The 15285-nt window shown below is 48.8% G+C and overlaps 1 protein-coding gene across 3 annotated transcripts in view; it reads left to right on the forward strand.

Annotated features, from left to right (window-relative positions):
* LOC140715988 (constitutive coactivator of PPAR-gamma-like protein 1 homolog) overlaps positions 1–14257 on the forward strand; it is a 79698-nt gene extending 65441 nt beyond the window's left edge. Inside the window, exons 14-18 of one of the 3 annotated variants that reach the window (XR_012096230.1) lie at positions 5459–5660; positions 6529–6664; positions 7989–8076; positions 8176–9178; positions 9261–14257. Coding sequence is in view for 2 of the 3 variants with exons in the window: in XM_073028610.1 (XP_072884711.1) it covers positions 5459–5660; positions 6529–6664; positions 7989–8076; positions 8176–8496 (747 nt within the window). In the remaining variant the exon portion in view is untranslated. Of the gene's footprint in view, positions 1–5458; positions 5661–6528; positions 6665–7988; positions 8077–8175 lie in introns of all 3 variants that reach the window. The other 2 variants (XM_073028612.1, XM_073028610.1) reach the window with 2 other exon arrangements.
* The last annotated feature ends 1028 nt before the right edge of the window (positions 14258–15285 follow it).

The raw sequence follows: 15285 nt of genomic DNA on the forward strand, positions 1-15285 counted from the left end.
TCAAAGATGTGTGTTTAGCCCACTGCCTACTGTCTGCACTTGCGTCTGTTTGGCTAGGCACAGCACAAACACCATCTTTCAGTTCACCAATGACACAACTGTTGGCAGAATCTCAGATGTTTACAAGGAGGCATATAGGAGTGAGATAGTTCAGCTGGTTGAGAGATATCACAACAACCTTGCACTCAACATGAGTAAGACCAAGGAATCGATTGTTAACCTCTTTCTAGTCACCTCTCATTCTCCTTCACCCCAAAGAGAAAAGCCCTAGCTTTCTCATGCACTCTATTCCAGGTAGCATCCTAGTAAACCCCACCCCCCCCACCCCTAAACCCTCCCTAATGCTGCCACATCCTCCTCAAAACGAGACAACCAGAACTGAACAGTCCGTGCAGTCTAACCAGGGTTTTATAGAACCGCAGTGTTGCCTTGTGTTCTTGAACTCAGTTTCGCAACTAATGAAGGCCAACACACCATGCACCATTTTAACAAGCCTACCGATCTGAGCGGCAACTTTGAGGGATCGATGGACGTGGACCCGAAGGTCCCTCTGTTCCTCCATGCTGCTAAAAATCCCATCACTAACCCTGTATTTTGCCTTCAAATTCAACCTTCCAAAGTGAATTACTCCACACTTGGAGTCATAGACAAGTACAGCACAGAAAAGGGCCATTTGGCCTATCTAATCTGTGTGAAGACGTTTAAACTACCTTGTCCCATCAACTTGCATCAGGACCATACCCCTACCATCTATGTACCTAACCAAACTTTTCTTAAACGTTGAAATCAAGTTCACGTGCACCACTTGTGCTGGCAGCTCTTTCTACACTCTCACCACCCTTTCAGTGAAGAAGTTTCCCCTTATGGTCCCCTAAACTTTTCACCTTTCACCCTTAACCCATGACCTCTAGTTGCAGTCCTCCTCAACCTCGGTGGGAAAGCCTGCTTCCAACTTTTCCAGGTTGATCTCCATCTGCACTTGTCAGCCCAGCCCTGCATCGTGCCACTGTCCTGTTGTAACCTACAACAACCCTCCACACAATCCACAACTCCACCAATCTTTGCCAGCTGCAAATATACTAACACTTCCCCCCCCCCCCCCACCCGCCCCTGCTTCCACTTCCTCATCACAAAGAGCAGGACTCCTAGAACAGATCCTTGTGGAACCACTGGTTACTGACCTCTACTGGAAGACAGACCACACACTCCCAGCCCCCATGCCGTTTGATTGTCTCTGAAGGGCTTTGCAACTTCTGTACCTCTATACCTCAAAGATTCAGCTGGACAAGTCACTCTGGATGGTGCAGCTGGAGAAAGTTGTTAGAATGGGGGTAGGGAGCCTTGCACATCTCAATCTACTCCATAAAAGTAGATGCTGCTGTACCTTGATTAGAGAGGAGATGGTTCAACAGTTCAAATGGGAATTCTGCACGTAAATGCAGTTGCAGGTCAGGGTCAGTGGGGTACGTAACTGTATGATACCCACCATCCTCTGACAAGCCTTAAGCAATTCAGCTGGTACGTCACTTAAGAGGACAGTTTTGCTTATTAGCTTAAATGCTGATAATCCCATGAACAATTTGCAGGTTACTTTTATCTGAGATACATTACCTTTAGTCAGTGTAACGTGAAACAAGAGTAAGTTGAGCCCTGTGATGTGGCTCTGACGGGAGATGGTAGCAGGTAAATTCGATCCCTCCTTGCATCAGAGGGGGAACCATTAATAATCTTGCTCTCCCTTTCAGTATATTCCCCGTGTTCCCAGGTTCTATCACTCACCTTCACACTGCAGTCCATGTACCGACCAACCTGCACAGTCTTTGGGAAGCGGGAGGAAACCGAGACTCACAGGAAGAACGTGACAACGCCATGTGTGCAGGCAGATGGCTCCCGAGCTCAGTGGTTCCATTTAATATCAGAGAACGTGTACAGTTTAACCTGAAATTCTTACTCTTCACAGACATCCACAAAAACTCCAAAGAAAGAATGACAGGAAAAGGCTAGAACCCCAAAGTCATCCCTCCCATGCACAAGCAGTAACCAAAGCATCAACCCTCCCCACTCCTGCCTCGACAAAAGTATCAGCTCCCCTCCACCCGCCATGCAAGGAATAGCAAAGCCCCTAAAGAGTATTGGTCTGGAATCTTATCAGTAAAAACATTCTTCATTTCAACACTTAGACATCCCATAGGCTGCTTCACCAACCAGGGAGAGATAGGTATCACTCCTGCCACATCAAGAGGGGAAGTTCAGCCCCCACAAGCTATCCCACTCTCCAGGCCCTCCACAACTAAACACGCCAAAGTTTCGGTCAGTGAGCTGCTAAGGCTTCTGACAGTGGAAATGGTCGGTGTTAATTATGGCTCTGGGCACATACTCACTGGAGTTTAGAAGAATTGGGGAGGAGGGATTTCATTGGAACATAGCGAATATTGAAAATCCCAGATGGATTGGACATGAGAGTATGTTTCTAATAATGAGGGAGTCCAGGACCAGAGGGCATACTCAGAATAGAAGGATGTCCCATTTGAACAGAAATGGGGGAATTTCTTCAGCCAGAGGGTTTGAATCAGTGGAATTCCTCGCCACAGACAGCCCTGGAGGTTGATTGCTTCTTGATTCATAAGGGCACCAAAGGTTATGGGGAGAAGGGTTGAAAGGGAAAAATAAGTCGGCCATTATGATATAGCGGAGCAGAGTCATTGGGCTGAGCCGTCTAAATTTGCTCCTAGGGTCATATGGTTATCACTTCTAGTAAGGATGATAAATCTTCCAGCAGATAGCACCTTGGTGAGGGACAGAATGCAGATAAAAAGAGACAACAGATTCAAGGAGTTGTGCTTAGAGCAAGTAGCATCTTCTGCACAGCCTTCTCTCACTCTGCTTGCAGCTCTATTGTAGAATAAGCTGATTTGTCCAACTTTATTGTAGTCTGTGTCCCCTTAATCAGCCACCTTTCTGAAACTTCCAACTTGGCACACAAGCCTCTGCATATTGGAAGAGCTGGTTGCTTTGATGTGATTTGGATTCATTTATTTATCAGGTGTACATCGAGACGTATAGTGAAATGCGTCATTTGCATTAACAGTCAACACAATGTAAGAATGTGCTCGTCTCTTTCCCACCCAAGCACAGACAGGACAGGTTGCTTCCTGGCTTCTGACCACATCCTTAGACATCGATCATTGAACCTCCACTCCCCTGGCTGGGCTCTCAGACATAGGGAAGTACAGCAAGAAAGAGGCTTTTCAGCCCAACTAGTCCATGCCAAAAGCATTTAAGCTGCCTACTCCTCCCATCGACCTGCACTGGGACCATAGCCCTCCGTATTCCTACTATCCACATACCTATCCAAATTTCGCTTAAACATTGAAATTGAGTTCGCTTGTACTATTGCGCTGGCAGCTTATTCCACACTCTCACGATCCTCTGAGTGAAGAAGTTTCATTCATGTTGCTCTTAAACCTTTCATCTTGCACCCTTAACCCATGACGTCTGGTTGTTGTCTCATCCAACTTCAGTGGAAAAAGCCTGCTTGCCTTTACCCTCTCTATACCTCTTTCAATCTCCTACTTTCTAAGGAATAAAGTCCTCACCTATTCAATCTTTCCTTATAAACTTGGGTCCTCCAGACCTGGCAACATCCTTGTAAATTTTCTTTGTGTTCTTTCAGTCTTATTTATTTTTCTTATAGGTAGGTGACCAAAACTGCACAGAGTATTCCAAATTAGGCCTGTCCAGTGTCTTATACAACTTCAGCGCAACATCCCATCTCCTATACTCAATGCAGGAGACTTCTGTAGAAGTTGCAATAAAGACAACAATGTGGCCTGGAACAGTTGTACTCAAGCAAGAGCTTTGAAGTGAGACTGCTGGAGACATCTCCGCTTACTACAGACTCGACAGTGTGTCCTCAAACCAAACGAGCGAGGCTTTTCCAGAAAGGTCTCCTAAAACATAGCACCCCTTTACACATAGGGGCTGCCAGAGACTGGCCAGATAACAGAAAAATGTTAAACATACCCAACAATTACTGTCTTTATTAACTTCAAAATGTCGTCATCAGTCTGCTTGAAGTTTCGATTGACTTTAACACCTCTATTGTGAATGGCAATTGATCTTGTGAGTAAGGAATTCTAAATGTACAATTTACAGTGATCAATGTCCGTAACCTATAAGCTAGTGGCAGTTTTTTTTTTCAGACTTGAACAGTTTGGGTGATGGGCCCATGCTGTTCTCCTTGTGCACAAGTAAATTAGAAAGAATTTCACACATGTCTGCCCTTACCCCACCCCCATCACCCTTCCAGCCTCCACATCCATCATATTATTCTCTGTAATTTCTGCCCCCTGTGCGACTCCCTTGTCCATTCATCCCTCCCCAGTGATCTCTCTTGTGTCGCCCATCATTGCAGGTGGAACATGGGCTACACGTTCCCCTACAACATCTCCCTCACTAACATTCAGGGCCCTAAATAGTCCTTCCAGGTGAGGCAACACTTCACCTGTGAGTCTGTTGGGGTCATGTACTGTATCCGGTGCTCCAGGTGTGGCTTCCTGTATACTGGTGAGACCCAATGTAGATTGGGAGACCGCTTTGCTGAGCACCTATACTCTGCCAGAAAAAGCGGGATCTCCCCGTTTAATTCCACTTCTCATTCCCGTTCCAACATCAATCCATGGCCACCTCTACTGTCACGATGAGGCCAACACTTTGGAGGAGCAACACCTCATATTCCGTCTGGGTAGCCTCCAACCTAATGGCATGAACATCGATTTCTCAACTTCCTGTAATCCTCTTCTCTTCCCACCCCCCATTCACCATTCCCTATACCTTTTTCCCTTTCCCACCTTTTCTCCTTGCCTGCCCATTGCCCCCCTCTGGTTCTCCTCTTCCCCCCCCCCCCTTCTTTCTTCCATGGCCTTCTGTCCTTTCCTATCAGATTCCCCCTTCTCCAGCCCTGTAGCCCTCTCACCAATCAACTTCCCTATTCTTTACTCCTCCCCCCACCACCTTCTTACTCTGACTCCTCATCTGTTTTCTCAGCCTGAAACGTCAACACTTTACTCTTTCCTATAGAGGGTCCCTGGCCTTCTGAGCTCCTCCAGCATTGTGTATGTTGTTTACATTTCCAGCATCTGCAGGTTTTCTCTTGTTTGTGAAAATAAAAAGAATGCTTGAGTCGTAAGAGTGTGTGTCTTCTGGCCCAGTTATTTTATTATCAACAACGGCACTGATTGGACACAACGTGCCCACCACAAGGGCTTTGATGTTTGGGCCTTCACCATTGGGGTGGTTGGCATAGGAAGAAATGAGACTTTCTGTAACTGATGGCTTCTAGCCAGATGTTGCTCCATTTGGTGACGACGCTTGTTGGCATCACTACAGCTGATGCTATCATAACTTTCACCTGCTGTCTTCTCTCTCCACTGCCACCCCTTCCCTTTGCCCAATCTAGGCAGACCAGGTTGCCAAGGTGGAGAAGATGAGGCAGAGCATCTTAGAGGGGCTCAACCTGGCCCGGCAGCCCATGCTACCACCATCAATGCCCCCGCCAGCCTTCATGCCCCCCATGATGGCACCCTTCTACCCCATGCCCATGTATGGCCGCTCCTTCGGGCCAGTTCCGCCCCCTCAGGGCCGGGGGCGGAGTTTTGCCGGTAAGTGCCCATCGCTCAAGCAACTGTATAGGACCAGCAAACCCTTCCATTTACGGCTCTTTCAGCCGGTGGGGAGCGGGGGCCGGGGGGATAACAGTTACGCTACCATGACGTCCAGTTATTTGTGGGAGCTAACTGTGCGCCAGTTTGCTGCCATGTTTCCTATGAAAGTGAATCCTCCCTTGAGTTCCTTGTGTTGGAGTTGAGAGACAGGGCAAGCCCTCCATCTCTCCAGCCTCAGCTCTGGATTCGAACCTCTGCCACTGCTGTGTGATGCAGGTCACTGAGTGTACAGAAGCTCAGGGAGGCTCAGCGCTGATGTCCCCCAAGCCTGACATCCTAGATTAGGGCTTCCCAACCTGGGGTCCACGCGTCATGGTATTTATTGGTCCATGGTATAAAAAATGTTGGGAACGCCTGCCCTAGATTACTCCCCACACCCCACCTTCACTACCAGTGTGCGGGAGTTTGCCTCGCGCTGATTTACTGCCATATTTTCTGTGATTGCAAGCTATACCCCACCCCGGTATCTGCCTACAGGTAAAGTTCCCTTTTATCTACGTCCACGGTCTCTTTGGGCAGCTTGTACGCACACAAGGATGTGCACCCTCTCTGCACATCCTTCCTGTCATGGGGTCACATGCGCTCTGATACTTGCACGTGGATTGCGGCGAAATTCCCAAGGAACTCCCTGTCCCCTTCCCAATTACACTGAGGTGCGAGTGGGAATTGTTCCAGGAATGCTGGGGTGGCCATATATTCTGGCCCGCAGGAGGGCGAGAGGATTGACCTGGTGGAGCGGGCTGGCCAGTGTCATCTTTCATGTAACCTACATGCTTCTCTCTTTCTCGTGCACTCTGTCATCTAGGCCTCCAGCAGATCTCGCAGGGAGGGAAGCTGGAGATCGCTGGCATGGTGGTGGGGCAGTGGGCGGGCAGTCGGCCAGCTCGAGGCCGGGGGTCGCTCAACCTGCAGGTTGTCTCTGTTGGGGGCCACGGCAGAGGGTGAGTATGGTCTCGGTGTGAGGATGGGGGGGAGGGAGTTGGCATCTTGTCCCAACACCACCACCCTTTCCCCTCAATCTCCAACAGCCTTTGCACCCTTTACAAGGTCAAGTTTAAGTTCATGGCCGTATGCACGTATACACACTGGGGGCTTGCACCATCACGGGTGCACAGTATCATAACATCCATGATAAACGTAAAATGTGCATAAATTTAACGAGAGGGCACAGCCGCAGTGTGGGAGAAGGTCCCTCTTAGTGTAGACTATCAGGGTGATCACAGTGGTGCTAAACCGATTAGGGTTATGCCTTTTGGTTGAAGGGAAGTTCCTGAATCTGGTGGTGGTGAGACATGAGGCCTCTGTACCTCCAGCCTCATGAGAAGGTGGCGTGGCTTGATGTTGGGGATCGTTGATGGACGTTGTCTTCTTGAGGCGGTGCCTCCTAAAGATGCGACCAATGGTGAGGGAGGGATGTGTCCTGATACATTGGGCGCTCTGCGCGTTACTGTCCTGTGCGTTCAGTTTGCTGTACCAAACTGGGATGCAGCAGACCAGAACATTTTCCACGATATATCTGTAGAAGCTTGTGAGTTCAGCGACATGCCATCAGAAAGCCAGCCAGCCTTGTGATTGCATCCACGTGCTGAGCCCGGGGCAAGATATCTGAGATGTTACCACCCCGGAATTTAAAGCTGCTCGCCACCTCCGATTTGCCCCAAGATTTCTACAGTGAGGGTGGGTCCAGAACCACTTAGGGGGACCCAGTTTGGTTGGAGAGACATTAGGGACATTTAAGAGACTCGGGTAAACACGTGGATGAAAGTAAAATGGAGGGCTACGGAGTGTGGAGAGGAAAAGGTTATGTTGATCTTGGAGAAGGTTAAAAGTGTCTGTAGGGGACTGGAAGTGGGTTACTGTCCCAACAATCTGCTGCCTCAGACTCTAGTTTGGCCAAATGGCTTAATCCTGCTGCTATGTCTTATGGTCTTATTCTTAAGGGTACTGGGAGAAGACAGGAGAATGGGGTTGAGAGGGATAATAGATCAGCCACGGTGAAATGGTGGAACAGACATGATGGGCTGAGTGGCCTAATTCTGCTGCTATGTCTTATGGTCTCCCTGCAGCCCCTTGCATTCCTGTGCATCAAAAGGGTCGAACCAAGCTGCAACGTTTGCTAATCGGGAAACTAACTGTACACTGCAGGCAGTGGGGGGGTAGTGGGAAGGAATGTGTACGCGTTGGGGGGGGGGAGGTGTCCTATAAGCTGCTCCCTCAGTCTGAAGCTGATTCTGCTCTCTCTGTCCCTCCTCTCCCCACTGGCAGGCAGGTGAAGGACGCAGCAGCATCCGGGAAGGGAGCCCGAGGGACCAGTGGTAAAAATGGAGCAGCAGCCTCCACCGAAGATAGCCAGGTAACCGCGAGCTCGTGACCAGGGATGGTGGGCGTGCGTGTCCGTTCCCTCTTCTGTCTGTGCTAACAGGCCCCTTCTCCCTATCTCTCGACAACTTAGCAGACCCATCCGACTGTGCCGAGTGAGGTGCCCCGACCCTTCACCCAGCAGAGCCCTGCGCCAGAGGAAGACGAGGAGGAGGAGGAGGGTGAGGTGGAGACAGCCTCTGAGCCGGCTCCGAGCCCCGCCGACGGCCCGACCCAGCTGAATGGGAGCACGAAGGGGGAGCAGGAGAGCCAACCTCCCGCACTATCGCCAAGTGCCTTAAAGAAAGACAGTGACCTTTGCAATAGTATTTCTCAGTTCAATGCACTAAATACTGACGACAGCTGCCACTGGGAACAGAAAGCGGCCAGCGCCGTGCGGCAGACCGAGGAGTAGATGCGTGGTTTTTTACTTGCTCTCTCCTTTTGGTTTTAAAAAAAGCAGAAAAGGAAAATGCGTGCTTCCAATTAGAAAATTATTGTGTACCAAACTTGAACAGTTACCACCAACTCCCCTGCCCCTTCCTTGCCAATCCCGTCTCTGGCCTCCGCAGGACGGGATCAGCTGGTACCTTCAGCTCCAGCGTCAATGGACTGTATCTGGATAAGATATCCCAGGACCTGTGTGTATGTGTGTCCGTCAGCCTCTGCTCCCCTCCCTCCCTTTCTCCCTCTTACTCTCTCTCACTCGTCCCTCCCTCCCTGTCTCTTCCTCCCTCTATCTGTGCCGCTCACCCTCCTGCCCCTCCCTCTCTGTTCCCCCCCCCCACCCCGTCTCCCTACAAGTCTTCTACGTGGTCTTTTGCCCTCATCTTGCTTTGCTCTTTCCAGCAAAATCCATCCCGCGATCTGAAATTACGTGCCCCCACACAGACAAACCCGCCCCACATAACTGTCAGAAATGCTGGGACTCCTTGCCCACTCAGGTATGCCCTGAGGCAGTTGCTGCCCAAAGTGGGCTTTCCCGCCATTCTCCAGACCCTGTTTCCCACTTCCCAGTGCTGCCGCTGCTTTCATCTATCACCAGTGCAGCTGGGTGCACAGACACACGCACCCTCACCCCGGTGCTGGGTGGTCAGGTCTGGCATCTATCACCAGTGTAGCTGGGAGGAGCAAAGCTGGGTGCACAGACACACCCTCACCCCGGTGCTGGGTGGTCAGGCCTGGCATCTATCACCAGTGTAGCTGGGAGGAGCAAAGCTGGGTGCACAGACACACGCACCCTCACCCCGGTGCTGGGTGGTCAGGTCTATCAGCAGTGCAGTATCACCATTCCCCTCCCAGCAGTGACTGACACACAGACACACAGTGTGACTGCCCCAGTGACAGAGTCTACAATTGGAAGCACACATTTTTATTTTTAATTTTTTTTTCTCCCTGAAGAAAGAACTTATCGAATGGCCTTGTTAAGGGGCATGAATGTTGTGAAGAAGTAGCAGATTAATTTATTTTTGGTCTGCCTGAGACTGAGGACATTTTTTGTGCACTGGTAGTGTACCTACAGCTATAAGTGAGATTTTATAAAGGGGGGTGCCAGGTGACACATTCCCTTTGTATCAAACTTCCCCAAGATCAACACCTTTTCTTTTCCCCATTTGGCCAAACCTTGGGAGCTCAGTCGGCTGGGAATGGAGAGCGAGGAACGACGAGACTCCTGTTCCTGACGGCATTCCAGCTCTCGGGAATCTGCTGATGCTGTTCCCCACCTACCAGGCCTCTGGAATCAGCCGTTGTTGCCCAACTGGGTCTCAGTTCTCAGGAATCTGCTGACATTCCAGACTGGATCTCTGGAGCCTGCTGCCGTTTCCCAGTCTGGATCTAGGGAACTGGCTGCCATTTTTTTCCCCCAACCAGGCCCTGAATCTTGGGACTTTCCCACCATTCCTGTGTTGGGTCTCGGACCTCAGGACTCTGCTGCCGTTCCCAGTTTGGATCGAGAGAACTGCACGCTGGTTTTTCCGGACCTTGGAAGTTGGCCACCATTCCTGACTGGACCTTGGGAATCTGCCACCATTCCCCTAACTGGGTTTCGGGAACTGTGAACCTGAGCTGGTCACTGTATCAATCCCCTACAAGCAATGGAGTCAGCTCCCAGCACCTGGATAATGCTGAGTCAGAGGAGGTGAAAGGGAGGCTTAAAGTTTTTAAATTGGGTACCATTGTTTGTGCCCATGGAGGGCTTGACTCCCTGCAGACTGATAGAATTCCCTCTGGGTGTGAAGTAGTCAGCTATCAGGAGCCCCCCCATTGCCTCCCTCGCTCCACCTCCAAGAGCAGTCAGCTGTCAGGAGCCCCAATTGCTTACCTTCCTGCCCTCTGTAATCAGCACCGCCCTCACAGATCTGACCAGTAAAACAAAAGCTAGCAGCAAGTCCCTGGGAAATGCACGAGGAAAGCAATGGAGGAACTCAGTGGATCAGGCAACATCTGTGAAGGGAACTGTGATAGTCAGCCATTTCTGTTCCAGTTCCTCCAGCACCCTGTGCGTTGCTGCAGATTGCAGCGTCTGTAGTCCCTTGTGTTCCCTGCATTCTCCTGCCCACCAGGCTGGCTGGGACTTGGCCCTTGTTTTAAAAGAAAATGCAATATGGATCCTTTTATTCTCTTGTTGTCACGGTTCGATCCCTGTGCTTCAGACTTGAGTGCTTTATTTTCCTTCTGAAAAGTTAAAAAACACACAACACACACAAAATGTTGGAGGAACTCAGCAAGTCACAGATGAATGATCCACTCTCCCCCCTCCTGGTGGGGGGAAGGGGACCCCTGTGCTCCCCACTTCACAGTACTCTGTGAAACCTGAGACAGATTTCTTGTCAGGCGAGGCGAAGCAGGGTTGGACTTTTCTGTCTAGTCCCACACCTGCTTATTTGGGACTTGTGTTTTTTTTTTAAAAAGCAATGTTTATTCTCTGGTTAGCACAGGTCCTGCGTAACACACGCAAAATGCTGGAGGACTCGGCGGGTCAGGCAGCATCTACAGAGAGCAATAAACTGAGACTCTTCATCAGGACAGGAAGGGATGGTTCTTTCTTCCCACGTCCTTCCCAGTCCTGATAAATGGCCTCGGCCCAGAATGTCGGCTCCATGGATGCTCTCTGACCTGCCGAGTTCCTGCAGCATTTTGTGTGTGTGAGCTGCTGGAGGTTTCCAGCGTCTCTGCCAGGCTGTGGTTAAGACCTAGCGCTGCGCGTTACAATCTCAACCAGACCCAATGGCGACAGGAAGGTTTATTTAATATGAAGAGGCATTACTGAGTTGCCACCTCAATGTGGGCAGGTAATTGCTTGCAACCATTCCCTCCCCCTCCCCTCCCAAAACACACCATTGGCCATCCTTTGCCCTCTCTTCTGAGGAGGTGCAAAACAGAAGAGGTGGAAGAGACCTGTTCCCCACTCTCTCCTCACTCCTAGCAAGGCAGGAGCAGACTGCTTCTTCACCTCCCTTGTTCAGGCTGAGAAAGATCACTTCCCTTCCATAAGTCTCAGACGATACTTATGGACGATCATAAGTCTCAGACGATCTGCAAAACCTCTTCTCTTCCCCCCTGCCACTTTAAAAATGAACCAAAAGTTCCATTTGTCACTCGTCCTTGTGACCCATCTTGCAACGTCTACAGCAGTGTGGAACGGGATTGGGATTAGAGATGCCTATTAGCTGTGATTCAATTGTTCAGTCTGAATCCAATGTTGCTTTGTTCTTCCTCCACTTTCTGGTGGGGGGGGGGGGGGTGGCAGTCAAATAGATTTGTTATTGTTTTAAATTGCAAGCTCCAACCCCATTTTGTGGGGAGAAGGGAGTGCCTGAGGCATTCTCTCTTCTCTCCACCATGGAAAGCACACCGTGGAATGGCATCCGGCATTGCTGCTTGATGGAGCCCAAGTGGGCAGTCATATCCTGTGACTCCACCCTCCTCTTCACAGTTAGTCTCTTGACCCTTAAGCAAAGGGGGCTCCCACCACCTCTGCTCTCCGACAGTGACAGACCAGTGCCCTGTGCAATGAATGGGAGCACCCACCTGTTGTCATATCTGGCAGATCTGTACCCAGCAACTTCCCTTGCATTATACAGTGACAAACGAGTCCCTTCCTCACCAATATCTCTCCCAAGCTCCATGAGTGATACCACGGCCACCTTACAGAGGGCGACAGAACTCTGCCCAGTGACCCTGTACCCTAGTGTTATACAGTGATACCTGTCCCCCACCAGTACTGCGGCCCACATGTACAATGACAAACCTATCAATCCACCAACACTGGTTGTATTATTACAAAGACCCATACTCTACAGTAATAGACAGAATCCCACCAGAACTGTACCACGCATCAGTGCGAGCTCTCCAGTGACAAATTTGGGCAAGACTACATCCAATAAGGGGAAGGAGAGAGACAGAGACTGCCAAGACATACTCCTTGACGAATTTTTACCAATTAATCGTCCTAAATGAGAGGGTCTCTGAAGTCCCCAAATGTTCTCTGCTTTCCCCACTGCATCACACTTTATTTCCCTTTGCCCTTGCCCTTTCTCTCACCCGCCCCCTCCCCTCTCCTCACCTTCCCTCTCCACTAGGTTAGCTCACAGTCTGTTCCGAATAACTGACACAGTTTAATTAACTTTCTGTGCAAATGAGCAAAATGAACCTGAATTGTATCAGGTCAGAAATGAGACAAGACCGAATGAAACAACAATTTCCTTTTCCGACATGTACTCGCGATCAGAGCACACTAATCATTTGTCTGGTTCTCTCCGTGTCACTAATATATGCATGCTAGCACCCACTCTGTGGTGTGTGCTCGTGAGTGTGAGAGTACGCGTGTGTTCATGTATGCATCCAGTCTCTGAACTTTTCATTTTTCCCATTGAAACGGGGAGCGGACGTCCCGCAAATCCTCAGCCCTGCCGGACCATCCGGCAGCTCCCTCCTCCAAGGGTGAAGGGCTTCCAACCACAGAACTTCCCTTCTAAACTCACAAAACCCTTGAGGAAAATGCCTTTGCGGCACTGCAGCTTCCTGTTGCAGAGGTCGGACATGTCCACATCTTGCATGAGCAAGCCCCCTTTCTGTCCTTCAAACCCCCCTCTCTTCTCCCCCCCCCCCCCCCCACACACAACAAAAATATCCAGCGATAATTCTTGTGCTTCTACATCAGAGCGAGTCTGGAACCCTGAATTTCCTTCCTGCTGGATTTATTTTAATATAAATTTTATTAACTAACAGCAGTGAAGTTCATGAGACATTGAATCACTTTCAGTAGCAATCGACTGAAATACACACTTGGATATTGACTATTAATTTACACAAGATACTAAAAACTTGAAGTCAGCGTAGATTTTTTTCTAAAAATAAAATTTTAATGATATGTATGCTTAAAAACCGGCAAAAAACAAAATCGTTAATCCCTCTTGTATATCCTTTATGATTCTGTTTGTTCTTGTTAACCTTTAGTAATCGATTTGATATTGTCCTGTTCTCCACAGTGCATTGTCAACACAAGGTTTATAATTTTCTTTGCTGTAATGAAAACATTAACTTGCGCCAATGAATTTTTCTCGTAAGCCATCCCTTCCATCCCAATCCGACGAGCAAACATGTTATAGGTTTTCGGATTTATCCCCTCTCCTCCCCTTACCCTTCAACTAATTCCTAATTTGTTTTTAATCTCCCACCCCCATGAAATTTGTACGCTTTCAAATAGTTGACGTAAGCAAAGACAAATGTTGTTCAATATCGAGCCCCTCCCCATTCACTCTTGTGTTTTATTTCTATCTGTGTACGCATTATAAGCATTTTGTGAGGTGAAGTTGCCCCCATGGTTACTTAAAGATGATTTATTTTCTCCCGATCCCCCCCCCCCCCAATGTTTGCTTCCCTGGATTATTGCCTCCTCTCCCCGCTCTTTATCATGTCATAGTGAATAATGTCCAGTGCAATCCTTTCTCCCACCCCCCCAATCCACAGGCAAAATAAATCCCCCTTATCTCCCATTGCTACTTAGTAATTGTATCGATGTTATGTTGAGAATAAGTGATTTTTTTTCTCTCTCTCTCTGAAGGGAAAACTATTGAGGGGAACTGAGTAGTTGTTGATGGTTCAAGCTGTGCTGTTTTAAGGGTGGAAGATACAGTGCTTAATTAATAAAAAGTCTATTCTTTTAGTATAAACCACTGTAGTGTGTTCCTTTTTGCATCCACGAGTCAAGACAGCCCTTCTCCCAAAAACTGGAATTGCCCACGCTTCCTGAGGTAACCGGTGAAGGATGTATTATCAATGGTATGACATTGGGGAGTGCAAGCATATTATTGAGAGACAGAGGAGCTGTATTGGGCCACTCTTCAATCATGGCTGATTTATTATCCCTCTCAACGCTTTTCCCCTGCCTTCTCCCCATGTTTGATCCCTATCAGCTTCTGCTTTAAACTCGCACATTGACTTGACCTCCACGTCGTCTGTGGCAATAAATTCCACAGAGTCACCATCCTCTGGCTAAAGATATACTCTCCCATTATTGGAAACCTCCTTTCCACATCGTAGTTTTTCAATATGTGATAGGTTTCAGTGAGATCCCTCCCCCGCCCCTCAATTATCCTTCTGAACTCCAGCGATGACAGGCCCAGAGCCATCAAACACTTCTCGTTCCTGGGATCATTCTTGTAAATCTGGACCTTTTTCAATAGGGCCCAAAAATGTTCGCAATACAGCAAGTGCAGTCTGACCAAAGCCTTTTAGAGCCTCTTGCTTTTATATTCTAGTCTGACATTGCATTCATCTTCCTCACTAAAGTTTGTTGAAAGCAGTGTGACAGGTGGGGAAGGAGGTGTTTGGCACGCCAGTTGGCATTGAGAATACTAGTTGGGATTCAGTTATGCAAGTTGTTGGTACTTGGAGTAACGCCTACAGATTTGGTCACCGTTACAGAAATAAATAGTTAAGCTGGAAAGAGTTCAGAAAAGATTTACAAGGTTGTCCAGGCTAGGGCTTTGTTCCTTGGACTGTAGGTGAGGAGTGACCTTATAGATGTATTTCAACTGATGAGGGGTGTAGATAAAGTTAATTGCAACAGTCTTATGCCAACGTAGGGGAACCCAAAACGGGGGTTAGGGGCATAGCAAGATTGAAAAGGGACTTGAGGGGAAATGTTTTCATGCAGAGGGCAGCAAGTATACAGAACAAGCTGCCAGGAGGCAGATAC

This window comes from Hemitrygon akajei, chromosome 24 (assembly GCF_048418815.1).
Source record: "Hemitrygon akajei chromosome 24, sHemAka1.3, whole genome shotgun sequence".
Classification (NCBI taxonomy): Eukaryota; Metazoa; Chordata; class Chondrichthyes; order Myliobatiformes; family Dasyatidae; genus Hemitrygon; species Hemitrygon akajei.